This window comes from Perissodus microlepis, chromosome 22 (genome assembly GCF_051167445.1).
Source record: "Perissodus microlepis isolate ML-2025 ecotype Zambia chromosome 22, ASM5116744v1, whole genome shotgun sequence".
NCBI lineage: Eukaryota > Metazoa > Chordata > Actinopteri > Cichliformes > Cichlidae > Perissodus > Perissodus microlepis.
Genome location: NC_140481.1, coordinates 22,518,055 through 22,531,404, shown reverse-complemented (window position 1 = coordinate 22,531,404; position 13,350 = coordinate 22,518,055). Strand labels below are relative to the sequence as shown.

At 40.9% G+C, this 13,350-nt stretch overlaps 1 protein-coding gene across 1 annotated transcript in view; it reads right to left on the bottom strand.

The window, feature by feature from the left end:
* Positions 1 to 13,350, bottom strand: part of LOC146363088 (dolichyl-diphosphooligosaccharide--protein glycosyltransferase subunit STT3B) — a 105,463-nt gene that overhangs the window by 48,515 nt on the left and 43,598 nt on the right. The window contains exon 3 of the mRNA XM_084918807.1: positions 3,155 to 3,442. Within this exon, the coding sequence (XP_084774933.1) occupies positions 3,155 to 3,442 (288 nt within the window). The remainder of the gene's footprint in view (positions 1 to 3,154; positions 3,443 to 13,350) is intronic.

The following is a 13,350-nucleotide window of genomic DNA, read 5'->3' as shown; positions in this document are numbered from 1 at the left end:
AAATGTGAATTCATTAATTTCACTGATTGATTCTAAAAAAAATTACAACATTGTTAACTGGCTTAAAAATGTCTCCATTATAACTTAATAAACACATTTACAGAATAATAAAACTCCTTCATGCACACAGAGCCAATGTGAAAACAACCCACAACCTTAGTTGACATGTTTACCAGTTACATATCTGCAATGCTCAGGAATACATGCTTCTGCGCTTATTGTGTGTGTGTGGTTAGGTTTAACAGTAGCCTCTCAACTTGCTACTGTGCTGTGCAGTAATTGACTCAGGCCAACGTGAGCTGAGACAGAACATTTGTCCTGAACGCTTTATGTGCAGTGATGTACAGCATTCAAATTCGCATCTGCATAATTGTGTGACTTCTGCAGGCTGTATGCAGTTTTGAGCCATGGAGACATTTTTTTTAAATCAGTTGCATGCGGTTGAATTACATCACCGAAATAATGAAAAATAGGGTTTTCTAAATAAATTGGTTATATAAATATGTTACATTTGTCTGCCACATTTCTGTGAATCTCATATACTGGACGTGAACCAGCCAGGAATTACATCTTCCTACAATCACGCAGCTACATTCAGTCAATAATAGACATGTGGCTTATATGCATAAGTCCCCTGGCCCCAATAGGATTGTAGCATTCTATCATGTAGTAATCTTTCTAGATAATACCAAAGCTTCTAAGCAGAAAAAAAGAAACCCCTGTGTCATTTGCCAAAGTAAACTGTGCTGCAGAATCAAAGGAAATGCACAGAGAATCCCCAACGATGAATTAAACCTGGGATGCTATTGTATTTACATTACTGTTATCATTTATGTTGTCTAATTTATGTTTAAAAAACTCAAGGATAAAGGCTAATGATGCTGTCAAACACTGTGCGTTATAGCTGCTTAGGTTTACAGCCAGCCATGGTAAACGCTTTCAAATGACAGGACAAGGAGCAAGTTTTTGTGGTAGTCGATGGAGGCCGAAGAAAAACTTCGATGATTCAGCAACCTGTAAAACCACCTTTAGCCACAATAACTTGAAGTAATCATTTTCTGTATGTCTTTATCAGTCTCACATCACCTGGCAACCCTCGGAAACGAGCCATACTTGTTCACTCCTTTGCGGCTGAACAACTATGACTTGTTCGACATGACAGTTCAAGACTGCACTGTGATGAACTTTAACATTTAACATGACAACTCAAGCCTACAGAGTCTGATGAAGCTCCTGGGTGTTTTTTATATGTTTTGGGTTTTTTTTTTTTTGGTTTTTTTTTTTTTGCTGTTTTTGAGCATTGCAAAAAATCTGACAAAAACTGCCAAAACATCTGCTTTTATAGAGGTGCTCACACCAGCTGATGAGCACTCACTGACTGTATTTGATAAGCAGAACCTGTTATTTACAGCTTAGTTCCTATGGAAGCAGTAGGGTAAGTTCAATTTCCCCTTTCCCCATGCATATTTGAGAGAAAGATTTGCAAGCAGAGGCAGAAACAGAGGCCTGTAAGAGTTGCTATCTGCTAAAACTGTCTTCCAATCAATTCCGTGTCTTCAGTGATCACTTTTATATTGATAAAATCTACAATATTAAATTTGCCCTCCCTGAAAATACCCCGCCATTTTCATTTGACACCTGCTCAGCACAGGTTAACTGCAGAGGTGGGTAACTGCTTCTCTGTAGCCTGCAGCCTTTATATTCTATCCCTGCAGTCCACAGGAACACGAGGTGATTTCATTAATAGAAAAGAATTTTATGGACTCAGTGGGATGGCACAATACTGTATGAACAGGAAGCACTGTATGCTCACTTTGTGCTAATGAAAGGCCGTAATATTTACACTTTCAAAGAATCTGCAGCTCTTCTCCAATAATTCTCTACTCAGCACTGAAAACTGTACTGAGCCTGAATTTTATGTTCCTCATAGCAGAATGATGACTAACAGGGATGCATTTCAAGTCTGATATGTTGGAAGCATATAGCAAGGACTACATAATGCCACTTTCATGACTTTAATTTAATTTTGTGACGTGTCTGTTGCATTTTTTCCCCTTCCTCTCTCATCACCGTTAGCACTTTAACCTTGAATTCCATCTTTTGCTACTTAAACATCATTTTTGCATGGACTTCTTCCATCATCTGCTCTTAATCTGTATTTCTATGTGGCCAATAGAAGCTCAGCTCAGCTCTTTAATGTCAAGAGAAACCCAGTTATGGAGAAAGACACAATTACTTCCATTTTCAATAAGCTGGAAATATTAAATTTTTTCTATCTTAGGATGAGTTTAAGCAAAGCAGGGAAAAAGTCAGTGAATAGACACAGCTCAATACAGAAGAAAAAAAAATCCGCAGTACTTGTCAAGGTCAACGCCAATAACAAGGAAGAAGTGAATGCTGATAAAACTGTTTGCAAAGCAGAGCTCTTCATTTTCACACAGACAAATACAAACACACGCTCGTATACAAAGGCACACGAGATGCATTCTTAGTAAGAAAGCTGCAGGGCTGAAAGGCAGCTGCTGATGGAACTGAAAGAGTGGATAGACTGAAAGTCTGTTTCAGGCATCTTTCAACTTGAAAAGCTTCTTCCTTCCACCTGCTGTGGAAAATATGTTGCAATGCAGTTGCTGCAAACATTCAGGCTGTATTTTAAAAAAAACAAAACAAAAGACTCTTCTCATCTGCTTTGTTAGCTCAAGGATAGGCCGCATTTATTGAAGTAAAAAAATAAATAAATTGAAGGCAGGGGAAAAAAACGAAATAAAACAAGGTTAGCCGCTTTATGAACAAACACTCCGTTCATTTCATGCATTTTTAAAAAGGAAAAGAAATTGGGAGAGGAGATATTCAACCTTTAAAAGGGAGATCTTGTCAATTCTACTCTTAAAGGTCATCATATTGTGAAGGTTTTATGGTGCAGCATGTCGTTTCCGGGGCTTCACGTGGTGCACAAAGAAGCCTAGCATGCCTTTCAAGGTTGTGGATAAATAATTCAACATCTATGAAAAGTAAGATTTGAAAGTGGGGCTACTTTTGTGGGTAAAATCCTCCCAAAAGAGTGAGCATGAATCTGATTCCTCACAAAGAAGTTTAAACTGTCTCCTCTATACAATAGGATTCCTCCTTACGGCACTTTTAAGTCTGAACTTACCCAGAGGTAGTAGGTGAACTGCAGGGCGAAGATGGCAATGCCCTCATTGTCAAAGGAGCCGGCGACGGAGCGAGAGATATAACCGGGGACGATGGCGATGAAGCAGGCTGCCAGCAGCCCGGCACCCTGGTTCCACAGCTCCCGGGTTAGCAGGAAGGTGGAGATGGCGGTCAGGCCGCTGAACACAGGCGCAAGAAAGACGCACACATCACGGATGTGGACGGTGATGTGGAGCATGTTGAGCACGTAGTGGATAAGGCCTGCAGTCGCCATGAGCCCTGGGTACACCTGAGGGAAGGTTTAAAAAACGAAACAAAACAAAAAAAAACAGAAGAAGAGTCTGTGAGAAACGCAAAGAGGAAATAAAACCAGAACAGCCTCAACATCTATAATAACATAAGTTAAAGGAACACTGTTAAGTCAGACTATTTTTCCCCCTTTACACATTTTGCCTACCAAAAAGATTTTAGCCAGCGCCAAAGAAAACTACACTTAACCTCCCAACATTTTTTAAACAGAGGTTTAATTTACTCAAGCAGATTTCTTGAGTAACACACAGATTTCTCTCACACAAAGGAAAAAGGCTCACTGCCTTTCCTGAAACGACCAGGTATGTGCTGCATTATTCTGATGTTATCCATGTTGACAGAGAGGGAAAAGTAAAGTGCAGAGAGTTGATTAGTTCTATCAATGGAGAGTAGAGAGGTATGGATTGCCTTTTCTGTAAACCTTGGGACAGATGAGAGCAGCACCTGTAGTCGTGATGATCTTACGCAACGACAGAACCGTATCCTAAAAACCCTTAGAGGATTTACTTAAAAATACAAAAATAAGGTTACAAAAAAACAAAACAACGCACATTTTGATCAAAAGACTAAAATTAAATCAACATCAGAAGCCAAATTAAAAATGGTTCCAATAGACGGGGGGTGGCATCTGGCTTTTCTTGTCTCCCATTGAACAGATGTTCAAATGTGACCTCTCCCTCCCCGAACCTCAGTGCGAGCCTCTCGTCGTGGGAATACTCGTTGTATTAGTGAAAGCTGCTAATTCTCTTAAGATTAAATGACTTGAGGTGAATCGCAGCTCTAATGTGTTCATTTTCCCACATTCTCTCACTAATTAAGCGCTGCATACAAAAATCTACGTCTCCGTCTGCTGTGTGTTCAGACAAATTGTGGGAAAATGGAAGGCGTAACTCGTGAATAATTTTAAGCTGCTTGCGAGAAGATTTAACGTGGGCTCGTACCACATCGAATGCACGTAGACGCCACATGACAGTCGATCTTATAGACTGTGTGCTGTGCGAACCAGCTGTTAAGCGGGTATATGGAGAATTGACGTGTAGGTTTTCATCAGGTATTGATCTGAAAATAAAACTGCTTTAAATTAGGAAAACTGTCACTTTTACTGATTTGTAGTGAATGTTCTGTAATATTTACACAGGAGAAAAACAAAAATATAATCATTTGTGTAATCAATAGTCAATTGTCTGGGCAATGATTGTTCTGGAAATGCTGTGTGACTAGCTTTTCAGTCACAAGTGAATAACATTTCAGGACTCAGATGTAATGTAATATAAAAACATTAGAGGAAAAACTTAGAAGAGTTAGAGAAGAAAGAGGTCTGAGCTGATGACAGCAACAGACTAGATAAACTGATTATGGAGGCTGGATGATGATGATGATGTTCAGGCTCTGGGGAGGCCAATCCATGACTGATGCTAATCAAGTTTGTGTTCGTCTATCCAGGTATGCTTTTTTCTGCATTGACAACGTGCTACTGTATGGTGGATTGAAATCTGATCGTACTTTTCTACATTCAGAATTCCATTAACTTTGAAAAAATCCAACATTACTGGCTGAATTGCAGCTAAAGACCATGGAAGAGCTCCACCGTGTTTTATAGACAACTATAAACATTCCTTGTTAGTCCTGACCTTCTCTGTACATACTAATAATTTGGATTCATCACTTCATAAAACCTGTTTCCACTGCTTTTCAATCTAGTTCTTGTGTAATTTGGCACATCACAGCCTTTTCTCCCCGCTTTCCTGCCTTAAGAATGACTTACTAACAGCCGACCTTCCACTGAGACCATTTCAGATGAAGCTACGTTGAATGGTAGATTGATCAGTGAAAGGTCCTGCGTCAGGTCTTTGCTGGATTATTTTTTGCCCCATTTCTTAAGGACATGTCTTTCACATACTGTTCATCTGCCATAGAGGTTTTTTGGACTGCCAAATTTTCAACTAACAGCTCTTTGAAAATACTTTTTTTGTGCTGTGATTTTATACTTGTCAAACTGTTATCTCTGGCATTCTGTAGATTCTTTGTATATTTAACTAAAGAGATTCTTTCAAGCCTTCCTCGGTATTTCACTATGGGAAGCAGCCTCTGGCATGACCAATTGTGGGAGTTCCACTACTACAAGCACATCAGACAGACCAATGACTTCAAGGACACGAGGTCCTCCGACGCCCTTTATAGCAGCCTTTGTAGAAGGCTGTTAATAGCAAACTGCCTAAAGATACAATTTAAAATTGATTCTTTGCCAAGTCAATTGTGTGTATGTACAAAACACCGTTTCATCCTTTGAGTAAAGTATCTTTTCAAGCTTGACTGATTCACAGGTCAAAAACAACCCATTCCCCTAAAAATGGTCACTTACGAGGCCCTTCAGAAAGCCCCGAAGTATTGCCTCTGGCTCCTTGGAAACAAAAAGAAAAGAGTATGGGCTCAAGACTTTTGCACAACACTGCATTTCTCATTTCATTAGGTCAAAACTTCAGCAAGATTTAACAGGAGGTAATGTGGCCATTAACAAGCTCCATTAATGATGAACACAAGTTACTGATGGGCATTTAGGCACCAAACACCAGCGCGCACTGCCACAGAGCCAGCACTGTTTATTACATATTACAGGGGCAGCAACGAAAATAAATATTCAGCTCAGCTAATATGCTAATTGCAAATAACCAAATTAAATCGAACTAAACTGAATTGGCCTTGAATCACACTGGGCACAATTAAAGGTCTGAACAATTATTTCTGCTATCAATTTGTTGATTATGTCATTAATAAATCACAGAATCTCCTTTTCTCTGTTCTCCATTTTAGTCAATTCAAACACTAGAAAACTGGGATGGAAAGGAAAAAGGAATTATTTTTGCTTGCATAAAGAAAAATCGAGGGTCAAGTGTTGCCACGCATGGTGTCAACAAGAATGTTATTATTAAAACCATCAAAGATGGGGCCTGAGTGGGCGAGGCTTAATGTCCTTGTCTCATCTGTATGAGAGCAGATCCAATTAGAGCTTTGTGCAGTGCAATGTGGATGTCTGAAATAAGATGCAAAATAAAGGTTATGTTTGACGTGTGAGTGGTCCTTGATGCGTTTCCACTGTAGGCTCACTCCATACGCTACTGCTAATAAACTTAGGTCTTCACGTCTCTAATTAGCCAATGCCTAGAAGTAGGGCTGCCACAAACGATTATTTTGATAGTCGACTAGTCACCGATTATTTTTGCGATTAGTTGACTAATCAGATCATGCATCCATTGTAGTAAAACGGACAGTTTATTGCACCAGCAGCATCTGCTCTTATATAATCATCACTAGCTTACAGCTTGAAGTGTTTAAGGTATGTGCTAACTAAAAATAAAGACAAGATGGTAGTTTATTAAATTTTAATTAAATGTGCAGATTGTTTCGGTGAAGTTTAATAAACTCAGCCGATTTACTCAGGAACAAATAAAATACTGAAAAAAGCCAAACAATAACATTTTTAAGTTGTCTAAGTGACTTGTATATCATGTTTAACCTGAGTAGCGAAAGACAGCGGTGGGTTTGAAAACGATCTGCCGGGAGTACGGTGTTCTCACCGGCTCTAGTGAGCCTTGCCCCCGGCTAACTATCGAGCTAGTGGGTAACAGACGTCTCTGACAACGTCGGAGCGCTTTTGAAAATATGTGGTGTCTTGATAAACTGAACAGATATTTGAAGTTTAAATAGCTACATTCTCGCCTGAAAACACGTTAAACGTTTATTTTGTGACCCAGAAAGAATAATAAGAGTAATATTAAAACTAACCAGCTGCCGCCATTATTGGAAACTGAGCTGGGCCGCGCTATGAATTCTGGGACACAGCTTCTTCTTCTTCGGGGTTTAACGGCAGCTGGCATCCTTGTACATGCAGTGCTGCCATCTTCTGTTTCAGTCCGTTATTACACTCTTAAATCCTACTACTTGTTCCTGCGTCTTTTGGGATCTTACAAAGCTTCAAACGACGCGTCGACTATTAAAGTAATCGTGACTAGTCGACTAATCGTGGCAGCCCTACCTAGAAGTCCAAGCTACACCAGCTAATCTACATCTGCGTAAATCAACCACATCTCATAGCTCTGAGAATTTGACAACCGTCCATTATTACCCATTCTAAACTGTTGTATGGCCCAGGTCCCCTCAAATATGACTAAAGCTGTTCATCATAGTCAAGGATATTTAGCAATGAGGTCTGGCTTGAAAGAAATCTTTGTACATAAATTTAATCAACACTTCTCTAAACTGGCATTCAACAAAGCACAAGGCGGCTTGCTCATTTTGAAAACGGCATCAACTAAAACTGTCAAAAGGCGTTACAGAAACGCACTTGAGTCATTGTCATTACGGCAACAAAGAGCGGTTTATTGGATTGACAGCCTGCTGTTGTTCTGGACTGTCACATTAGAGAAGCCTTCCTTCCTTATCTGTGGCACAGGAGAAAGAGCAACTGGCAGTCATCCTCTGGGGAGTGGAGGCTGGGTGGGAGTGAAAAGGGGGAAATAAAAAGGGAGAGGGCAGCTGGACTGGCGTGAGCATAAAGGCACTCAACTGTCACATTAACTGACATCGGCTCATCTTTCTTCCGAACAGTCTGACCCGTCTCAGTGCTTAGAGACTTAATGCTACCATACACAATTAATGCAGACTGTCAGGATCATCTGTCTAATTTTGAATAAAGGGCGGTGGAGCGGAGTGTAAGGATGAGACTGGAAGCATAGTAGATGTGTGAAAGGCAGAGGCAGGCAGAAGAAAAGATATGATGGAAGATAAAGAGCCAGTGAGGCTCATGAGAAGAGGAGGAGACTGTGAGCTGTATATACTGAAAGGTGAGCCCAGGTAGGTCGAACGGAGCAAATGTAACATTAGGAAAGGTGTTTTCGTGAATCCTACCTTGCGTCAGAGGTCACAGCAAGGAGAATAACCGTTAAAATGTCAAACCCAGACTGGCTGTTTAAAATGACGGCAGAGTGTAACTTAGTAATTCACAAAATTTTGAATTACATTCTCCGCTTCCAAGTTTCCTAAACAACAGCCATTGATTGCATTTACGGGCTCGCTGCACCAGTCTGACATGAACCCAGCACTTGTCCACACCCCTGCATGTTTTAAAAGCATAGGCTTGATGCAAATAAGAGCTCTCACACATTCGTTTTATGATTTCAAAAGCAGTGTGGGAGTAAAAGTAAATGCCCTCCTTCCCTGAAGCCTGTCTATGTTCATAAAATTATCTCGCTCAGTCATGCAAACAAGTGGGATTTTCACGAGAAACCTACACACCAAATAAGTGAGCGCCTCTCTGTTACTCCAGCAACTGCCATCACTGTGCCCCTGAGCAAGGCACTGGTTGCAGCCGACTTTTAGTGTTGAACAGTGTTTCGGAGTCGCTCTCTCTCTATATATAAATGTTGACAAATCCCACCTCTGCTTCCAACTGTGAAGCTGCTGTTTGACACTGCAATCTTCCTTCGACTGCTCCCTTTAGGGGTCGCCACAGCAGATTATTTGCCTCCCTCTCACCCTCTCTCCAGCATGTACTGTCACACCAAACCTCCCCTACATCTGCGGTCTTCCTCTCGTCTTTCTCCCTGGCAGCTCCATATTCAACACCCTTCGTACAATTCCCCACTAGCCCTCCAGTGTGCATGTCTGCGAACCTCTTAACCTTCTCATTTCCAGTCCTGTTCCTCTTAGTGCCACTCTGGCACCTCCAGCTCTACTTCCCATCTTTTGTCAGTGCCACTGTCTCCAAATCCTACACCATACGTGCTCCCACTTTCATCTTGTTTACCTTTCCTTTAGCCACTATTCTTCTCTTACAACTCCAAAACACTCCTGACACAGGTCTCTACCCACCACTCCACTTGTGCACTGTCCACTCCCCACCCCCCGGGGTATATAAACTCATCTACGTCACTTCCTCTACTCCTTGCATCATCACCTTCCTGTCTTACTCTACTTCACAGACATGTATTTTGTCTTCCACCTACCGACTTCCTTTCTATGTCTCTCCAGAGCATACCTCCACCTCTTCAGACTCTTTCACCTGCTCTCCACTCTCCCTACAGATACCAATGTCATCTGCAAACATCACAGACCACAGAAACTCCTGCCTGACCTCATCTGTTACCCTGTCTATCACCACTGCAAGCAAGCAACAGCTCAGAGTCGATCCCTGATGTAATCTCAGCCCTTAATGAACCCATCTGTCTCTCTAAGCAATAAAATAATAATCAAGATTATTTTTCAGTTATTTTAATGCAATCTCAAATGTGCTTAAATTTGCATTTCCTCAGCTTTCAGATTGCTCTCTCTTATTCAGACACTTTGGAGAAAAGGTCATAATCATGCTTTTTATGCTGTTTGCATGTATTCCTGTAAAGTCTGATCCAGTTAGATGAAGGAAAATGAAAAAACTAATTTTTTTTAATAATAATGAAAAAAAAAGGGCCATAGTTCTATCAGATGCATCAATTCCTACACATCAACTCCTAGACTCTGCACATTTACATGTGATACGGAGACATTTGCATTTAGTGTGGCCAATTAAATGACCCACCCATCTGCTAAAGAAATGGATGTACATCTTATAAGGGGAAATGTCACATGCCATCTGCCACTAAACTTTTTCCAAGTCCACTGTGGGTTACAGCGGACTGTTTTGTGTAGACAGAGCATGTAAATCTCAAAGGGAGCCACAGTGATGCCCCGGGATATCTGGGCATTTTAACAAACAGGGGATTAGTATGCATCTGGTAAGCTAGTGAGTATTTACATCAGCAAGACCATGCATAAGAGACTGACTTAAAACAAAGCACAATGCTAATGTTCAAGTGAGGAAGCAACGTGTCATTTATGTAGTGCAACAGTGTGGCTCACTGACAGTGACACAGTTTGGGGGCAAATGAAGCGCTATGGCACAGAGAAATATGCTATATCAAGCCTTGGCTTACACACAGATCTTGCTGGAAGGATGAATTAATTATCCATTTCTGCATTTTCAAGGGATTTGTTGACAATGATTAAAAAAAAAAAGAAATACAATATCTCCACTTTTTGCGATGCCGCAGCCATTCCGCTGCAGTGCATCTTTTACTCTTTAACATTTTTCTTCCAGTCAGATTAATTAATTTGGTTGCCAAAGCACCTTGTGAAGCTGCATATTAGTTCCAGCATGCTTTATGTGAATTCATTCCAGTAGTATAAGTATCATCCCTGGGGATCCAGAATCAGGCATTTTAAAAATGTCAAATAAAAAAGGTATGAAGTAACAATCATCTACAGACGATGTTCAAAATAATATCGCCGCAAGTACTACACGACCTCTGTAATTACAGACAGTGCAACACATACCTTAGGCCCCAGCACAATCGCTCCACAAATTATACCTGCTGAAATGGCTGCAGTCACTCTTCATAACCACTCAGCACAATACTTCCAAGAAAAGTTCAGAAACGCAGGCAGGATTTTGTATCAGCTTGAGCCTGTGTGTTTTAGTTAGGCTAGATTTGTCATACTTATGTCCTACATAATACAACGGTTAGAAATCAAACTGACCTTAATCCTATTCTTATGATTTTAAATGTTAGGGTTTTGTTTGTTTGTTTAATGGGGGAACATCGACATTTGGAACAAGCCTAATATTAATAAAACAAATGGCAAATAGAAGGAAAGTATACCAGAAATGAAGTTATGAAGCACTCATAAAATGCACCGTCTGTCTGCCAACTTCTAATCTCCAGCTGTGATACTGCTCAAGCCCATGTATGTTCTCCCTTTGCAAATTGCTTTAGTCTGCTGAGAACATTAAAATATTTAAAGTAATGTCCAACTGGAAAATGAAATGAATCTTCAGTGAAACTACATTGAGCAGAAAGAAGACTGCAGCGTGTGAATTACTCTACGATCATTTCCTGTTTTGACTCATACGCCATCAATATATTCCAAATGTGCAGAAGAAGAACCTCAGCTCTGTGTGCATTGATATTTATGCTGAAGATAATGCAATGTACAGTCCGGGAATCTTGTTAATGTCATGATTAGACGAGTAATCTGAACTGGAAGGCGTACAGTCTTAAATTAATTTTCATGAGTTTCAGCTTCCACCCTCTGGGTACACGGCTTAGCCCAAGCGTCCATGTACTGAAACAGAAGCAGAGCATCCATTATTACAGGCTAGGCTTGTCATGTGCAATTACCAGAATCTGATGGTAATTACTTATGACAGATGAATCCTGATGGATAGGTTTGGGATGTATAATTCCTTGGATTGCTTGTGCAGGAGTGAAAACTATATTCAAATATCAGTATGTAGAATGTCTTCCAGCTCCAGCCCTGGACGTTGTTTGGTACTACAATAACAGAAATGTGAATAAATGCACAGCATTAACATGCCTCGTTGTATCGACTATGTGCAGGAACTCCCTAATCAGAGGGAAAGAGACAGGAGTCGCACTACAGGCTCCAAGGGTCAGGCTCTAGCTCAGCGTTTTACCTGAACTAGTAATCGAGGTAAGAATTCATTTCCACATTTATCTGGCACTGAGTACCTAGATTCTGTAGTCCTGATGCACCATTAGCTAGAGCAATTATAGCTCAGAGTATAACCCTAGTATGTCCATGAAGCTTGGTTGAGAGAACAGACAGCAGGTGGGGACGTTAAGGAGGAAAGGGGGATAGAAAGGCCAAAGGTATTTAACTCACATAGACATCACTGTTCACAGGATACAGGGGTGAGAAGATGAGGCTGGGAGATGAGGTGCAGAGATGAGGGAATCGGGGAAATGGGAGACACATTTTGTGGAATCATCATGTCCCGTTTTTCACCGAAAAAGTTCAATATTTTATCGTAATCATGTTGCTGGTCAGTGGGGAGGGCACGGCAGCCGAGGGGAATCTGTCAAGTTAACGGTTAACTGTTGTTCCTGGATTGTGACTTAAATCCATGCTCTTTGGTGGAGGCTTATGGGGCTCTATGGCATCCTTGATCTGCCAAGCCTGACTTTAGTACCCTTGAAATACTTCTCCACACTGCATGTAGGCAGGTCTTCTTTGTTCTTGTATGTAGTAAGCTTGTGTTTGTTTTTATCCCTGTATTGAACCCTATGTGCCGACAGGATCAAATGGGCATCTCGATGTGCTGGTCGACCTATGTGTGAGCCTTTGTGTGTTCTGCCACCAAACCAGGTCAGGGTCATGCAATGCAAATATATCTCAGTCTTTTTAAAAATCAGGACATTGCGGCATTAAGCGTACTATTTCCAGGCTATGTACGATGCAGAATTCCTCTAGCTTATGTCCTGTTGCCCTGAGATTTTTTGCAAGGCAGACTCTAAACACTAAAAGCTGTCTTCAACCTTATCCTTAAGATTAGAAGACTCGTTAAAGTAGTGTAAATCTGTTCTTTCAGGACCGATTTGACTCTCAGTATCAGGCTCATCTTACTCTCATTCATGAATACAACTTCACTGTGTCACACATGGGCCAGAAAGTTGCTCCCAAGTTGAAAGGGAGCAATCTAATATAGTGCCATGGCCTCAGCGTTAGTTGCTGACACTTATCTCAACCCCTTTTAGTCTGATGCAGAGCGAGCTCGTTCACACTTGAGGTCACTGTCTGATTAAACAAACTGCAAGACACATTCAGCAAAATGTAGTGCTGCAATGCTCAAGTGACCAAACTGGAAACTACCTGCTGAATTTAAATCAGCCATTAAAATAAAAGAGATGCGGAGACAAGGCAACACTTTGGTGGAAACACAAAGAGGATGAAACACTTGTCTGAGCTGATTTAGTAAAACAACAGAAAATTGAGGGGGAAAAGGCAACTATTTAGAAAGGTTATCCTTGGGGTCAATTTCAAGCGCAGCAAATGTTC